This window comes from Daktulosphaira vitifoliae, unplaced genomic scaffold (genome assembly GCF_025091365.1).
Source record: "Daktulosphaira vitifoliae isolate Bord-2020 unplaced genomic scaffold, ASM2509136v1 Scaffold_631, whole genome shotgun sequence".
NCBI classification, from domain to species: Eukaryota; Metazoa; Arthropoda; class Insecta; order Hemiptera; family Phylloxeridae; genus Daktulosphaira; species Daktulosphaira vitifoliae.
The window spans coordinates 1-6427 of record NW_026100194.1 but is presented as its reverse complement, the minus strand read 5'-3'; the positions used below and the strand labels follow the sequence as shown (position 1 = coordinate 6427).

At 25.9% G+C, this 6427-nt stretch overlaps 1 protein-coding gene across 2 annotated transcripts; it reads left to right on the top strand.

Annotated features, from left to right (window-relative positions):
• The first annotated feature begins 1481 nt into the window (after positions 1-1481).
• LOC126909592 (uncharacterized) lies at positions 1482-4482 on the top strand. Of its 2 annotated transcripts, XM_050692030.1 has the most exons (5): positions 1482-2104; positions 3075-3256; positions 3858-3969; positions 4037-4147; positions 4232-4482. In XM_050692030.1, the coding sequence occupies exons 1-5, from the start codon at positions 2062-2064 to the stop codon at positions 4279-4281; spliced, it is 498 nt and encodes a 165-aa protein (XP_050547987.1). In that variant the 5' UTR covers positions 1482-2061; the 3' UTR covers positions 4282-4482. The 2 variants fall into 2 exon arrangements, with proteins under 2 accessions (XP_050547987.1, XP_050547985.1); XM_050692028.1 differs by having other exon boundaries at positions 1502-2104; positions 4037-4478.
• Positions 4483-6427: the final 1945 nt, after the last annotated feature.

The window sequence follows — 6427 nt, the reverse complement described above, 5'->3', positions numbered from 1 at the left end:
TCAGTCTCAGGCAGCGGATGTGCTGTCTGTATTTTATTAAAATAATTCTCACGATTATGAAAACGTGACACCATCACACAAATGACTATAACTATCTGAAGAATACATAGATAAATTTAAAATTATAATTGACACTGGTATATATGTTAAAGATCCGTAGATCGTTTATTATTAATAAATAACAACAGATCATTTAAAAAACAAAACCGAAAAGACANACAGATCATTTAAAAAACAAAACCGAAAAGACAAACGCAATTAATTATAATGTTCGCATAATATCGAGGCACTTTCGATGTTGTCGGCGACGCGGTGTCTGACATGGTCCTCGGACATCAAAACTAGCAACGTTGATAGCGATGGTGCCTTCAATAATTGATAAAGTTTCCATCGTTCTTCGTAAATGGGGAATATCCCCAAAAATTTTACAAATTTAAAAATTGGTAATTTTCGTCATTTTGTCAGATTTTTTTCTTAGAAATGCCATAATTTGTGGATTCCAAATGATAACTTCCCAAAAAAAACTTAAAATAAACTGTATAATACTACGACAACAGGTACATACTATATATTTTGAATAAAAAACGACCGAACAACCCGTGCAGCTCTCACACTTGGCGCGAACAATTATATTAATCTAATTGACATAGCATAGAAAGTCAAACTTATTTAATTATATTTGCTATTTTTAATTCGAGAAAAATAACTTCGAACTAGCTTGAATCGTTAATTTTTATCCACCAATCAATAGCAACGTACGGTTTCCGAGTTAGTAACATTTGTGTCTTTAACGCTTGAGGACCAAGTTCAAACCCGCCCATGGCAAAGTAGAAATTTCTTATTCATATTAAAATTATTTTACTATGTGGTTTTTTTTTTTTTGTGATTATCATTTATTTTCTCAGCTATCATTTGACCAAATTTTTAGCGATACGTCAAATTATCACAATTATTATCTAGCTAAAGATATTACCTTCCAATGTTGAAAAAAAGTCCCTTTTATCAAATATCAAAATTGTTCTACCAGCTATCTCCATACAGACAATTAAAATCATTAGTTTATAATATTTTTAAAGTATTCATTGCCAAATTAGGTTTGATATAATAATAGGTTTCTACTACAAAATTAAATAATTATATAATTAAATAATTTACTTAGAAATTTATTATTTTTTTAACTCTATTTGTGTGTTATACTATCAGTATATAATATTCCAAATTTTGTTGTAACATAATTCTATATAAATCATTTCTAAAAAAATTGGTTTTTAATTTCACCGGAATGTAATAATCGATTTTTACTTTTATAATGAAATTTTATAATATGCTCAATTAAGTAGATTTTTTTAAAAACTACTATATTAAATTATTGAATATTAATTTCATACTATATTTAATTACTATAATTTGTATTTATTCATATACTATACTTTTAAATCATAGAACAACCTATCAGTATATAAATAAGGAAATAGGAGTTATTGTTGGTTTTGTAATTATCCACCAATTTCTTAGAATTGAACACTATCTACAGATTTGCCCCAAAGCGTTTCTTATGATAGTGATTTTAATTATTGTCAGATATCATCTATACTTGTCCCAACTATGCCACGGCAATACTGTACCGCGACCCCATTGTGCTACAGTTTTTAAAATTATGATAATTTTTTAGAACTATTGATTATATTAAATATGTATCAAATCAAAGCTTTTAAAAATAACCTAATGATTAAAAAAAAAATCTCTTAATGCTATGAAATTTTTTTACTAAGAAGTAACAAACGTATGTAGGAGGCTCAACTCAAAAAAAATAAATCTTCAAAAAAAAAATCTACTATAATATCTTTGAGCACATTCCTTTTCAAGCTTTTTGTGATAGTAATATTAACCACTGTTAAATTTTAAACAATATCGTTTCGATTGTCCATGATCCATGCTGTACTGTCTTTTTTTTTATAGGGATTAATATATCCAGCATTAGCAGTAATTACATTTGATCAAGTTATTAGTTATTTGTCATCCACCAATTTACCACATGCACAAGTTAAATTCCAAAATTGCATGGCTAATTTAAACATAAATGATTTTGAACAAATAAATAATGGTAAGACATTACAAAAACTTTGAAATTCTTATGTACTAAAAATAATTCAATATACGTTGTTCATCAAATTTGTAAATAAAGCTTATTTTTTTTAATTGGCAATAATATCAATTGAGCCACTATATTTTTACAAAAAAAAAAAAATTACAAATAATCCTAAAATTCATTTCAAAGCCTTAATAAAAGTCTAACACAAATGCCAAACATCTTTGCAACATTATAACCTAATTAGTTTTGTAAAATATGTCAATTATTCTAATAAATATAGTAAAAAATAGGAAGCATCATGAAAATAGTACTCTAGTATTGTTATATTAAAAAAAAACTAACCATAATTATTATATAAATGTGTTAATTTTACTTGAATAAATTTATGAATAATTATAATAATTTTTTATTAAAAAAAATATCATTTAGCCACCAAGTACTCTTTTTCTATATTATCGAATGACATTGTTTTATGATCAACTAAATTCTTTTGCCAAAATAAAAATAAACGAAAAAAGTCAATTTATTTAGCATCACTTTTATTTTTATGTAATTTTTGTATTTTATAGTTGCATTTATTTATTTTAAATAGTATTTTTGTGAACTGCCTTTTTGCTGCCTAATTGTAATTGTGTAATTTAATAGTATATAATATATACTATATATTAATCGTGAGAACGGAAGTCCCTTTGTCTTGTGTATAAAGAATCAACTAGGCAAGTATCTAGTCCTTCTAGAACATTCGATGCTGAGTCTATTTTAATGCATTTTGCTATTATAGTATTGATTATTATTTCGTTTGAGTCATAAAGTCAATTATAAGTGTAAATATATGTATAAATATAATAAATAGCAATTAATATTTATACGCATTATCTCTTCATTTTGTCTACCGTACCAATCCAGTCACAACATTATTAATTTTTAAATGCATTATTCAGATGTATAATTTATTTATCAATATTAATTTGTAATTTTACAGACGAAATTAATACATTTTTAAATACATTGAGTGATAATATCATTTCCCGTCGAATTTATCCAGAAGAAATGAGTCAAGAATTTATTGAATTTTTTAAATTAGATAAATTTATTATTAAAGATAAGTTAAATGAATGTTTTAAAATATTCCAGTCAAATTTGTTTGCAATAAAAAAACCCAAGGTACAAAATAAAATTTTAATATTTATAATATTTAAATGTTTTTAGGTATTTCTAACAATTCAAAAAAAAAAAAAATTACATTTTAGAAATTCAATTTCTTGCAAATTGACAAGAATATAAATGTATACTTCATATTATTTCATCAAGATATTTTTACATAAATAATTATTAAAGTAAAAATATCTAGTTAATTATAATTAAAAAAAACATTTTGTGATTTTTTTTCTGAATCATAAAATTATATTATTTATCAATATAAAATTATAAGTCCATTTTAACTTAACTGTAATTCATTTAAATTTGTTATTATTCCAAAAGATTTCGCTAAATTACAATATAAAAATATGACAACTATAAAGAAATTTATTTTATATTGATTCGCTAATACATCTTTTTTGTTATATTATTAAATTTAAATTAATTTTATAAGCAAAAAAAGCGTAGTAAAGATTTAAGGTTTACAATTTTACTCAAATATCCGTAGGAATTTAATATTATCAGTTTTCTCATTCATACCACATATTCATCAAATTACGATATAAATATTTACATTGTATTGGTCTTTTTAATATGTCTTCTTAATTATAAAAAACGCCTTTAGTATGAGAATAGTGACGATTTGGAATCAGTGCTACGATCGCGTATTCATCAAGCATGTAAAATTCTGCAAGACTGTAAAAATAAGTATGGAATAAATAAATCATCAGATATGAGTAATTAAACTTTAAACACTGACTTTTCAATATAAATGAATTAGCTAATAGCTTTATTATGTTTTAGATCATTACGAGACAGTACCAAATGATTACTTAAAAGAATTTCAAGAATCTACAATCGAAGATATAACTAAAATTGTTTCTGGTGAACATACTCCATATGTCGGCATTCTTGGTATAAATTACTTCCATTTTGCATACAACGAAAATCCTTTTATAATGCATTGTTGTGTTGTTTATTACACATATTTGGTGACAGATGATTCAACTTTAAATCAAAATTTGGGAACTAGTGATAGAACTCAATGAATTCCTAGGGAAATCTATGGTATCCGAACTTCCATCTATCAATTTTTTTAATGTATTAGAAATGTTTTTAACGATTTTTGACATCAGTCATAATTATTATTTTCAAATCAAAATTTAATAATGATCATTATATATGAGTGTATTATTTTTCAATTTATTACTTTAATTATAAATATTTACAGTATGTATAATAAAATTTAATAAATTAAAAATTAACGCGTTAGATTATTATTTTTGAGAAGGAAGTTTCACAGGTAAAACCGATATATTTTGTAACATTATTATGAACTTTTCAAAATTTTAATAATATATTGTTATCCGATGAATGAGGTACATTATCGCTGACAGCCGTCGACAATATGATATTAATAATGAAATTTCATTCGCTAATTCGAGATTTGTTATCATTTCAATTTTTAAAATATCTCTAGTTTTCTTAGAGTCTCCTTTGAATTACAAAGATGTTTCGATTGCCAATTAAATATGAAAATAAACATATAAAAGGTTATGCAATGTGATCATTACATATGTCAATGACCGATGGATAGTATTGGTGTATCTCTAACTACAGTGGGCATTTAACCATCCGCTGTGTTCATGGCCACCGGAAATTCGTTAATACCGCTCACTCCTAACTCCTTAGTTGGGTTGTACGGCCAACCAAAAGGTCCATGTGGCTACCGTAGATCACTGATGACAAGATAAGATTTGTAGACTTCCTTGCAGTTTATTCACAACAAAACAAATACGAGCATACAATTGCTGTGAGGTTGTTAGTCAACTTCTTCTGGCACACTGCCTTCGATCCGCTGGTTCTGTTCTTTATATCACACCGAATNACAGTATAAGGGAAACACACGAACACCGTGTTAAGTATAAACTGTAGGATCAGTTTATTTTTAATTCTAAATATAACAATATTATTCTAGCGATCCCTAGGGTGATCTTGGAAGCTGAGGCTTTTTATTCTAATTGGTTAATTAAAATGAATGCCCTGCGTGTTACTTAATAATCTTTACAATAAGTAGATTTTATCCCATAATTAACTGGTCATTTTGTAATTTAAATGAGAGAACCCTGTTTTGGTGATCTTGTATATTCATATAATGTGACATACATTTACAAATGATAACATAATATTATATGTTAATATTAGAAGTAATAATATAATACTATAGAAAGATGACGTGTGGTAAGCAGATTTAGTATACATGAAAAAATATTTGACAAAAAATAAATATTTTACATTTATTTGAAAGATTATTGATGTTTATACAAAATATGCATGGCTGTGCCTTTAAGAAATAAATTTGGTTCAAAAGTAATGTCGGCTATTTAAAAATGTTCCGATCAATAGATCTCCAAAGAACTTACAAACATTTTCAATCGCTTATGAAGAAAAATATAAACTATTATTCAACCAATTGTACAATGAAAGCGGCTGTTGTGGAACAATTTAATAGAACACTAAAAGAAAAATGGTGGTAAAAATTTACCTTCATCACACAATTGGATAAACATTATAGCGGATTTAATAGTAAATTACAATAATATAAAAACCATAGAGCCATAGAATTAATTCTTAATATAGCATACCGTGATCTTGGAAATTTCAGCTTTAAACTGCTACCTAATTTAAAATACAATAAAAAGTACAATATTTGAGATAAAGTTCATTTGAGTAAGCATAAAGCAATATTTTCAAAAGGATATACACAGAATTGGACATCAGAATTCTATACAACCGCAAAAATTCGTACTACAAAACCTATCGTGTACGAACTTGACATAAGTGTAAATTAGTAGACTTTAAAATCCGATTGATCGAAATAATGGAATGTTCCAACTACAAATTTACTTTTGAATAAAAGTTGATAAGACCTATAATTATGTGGTCGTGAAGCTAATGTTTCAACTTAAATAGTTATAAATCATCGGTTATTTTAACCATAGTATTGCCCATGATAACATGCTTATCTTTCACATACTTTAAACCGTAAAGAGGGTCCATTTCTAACAACCGTTTTGAAAAATCATCTTGCTGCATGCTGTTGGAAAACGAGCATTTTTTTTAAACAAGTGGTTTATGATAAACCGAACACACTGTATGTATTGATGACGTGATAATAATAATGTTAATAAAAGA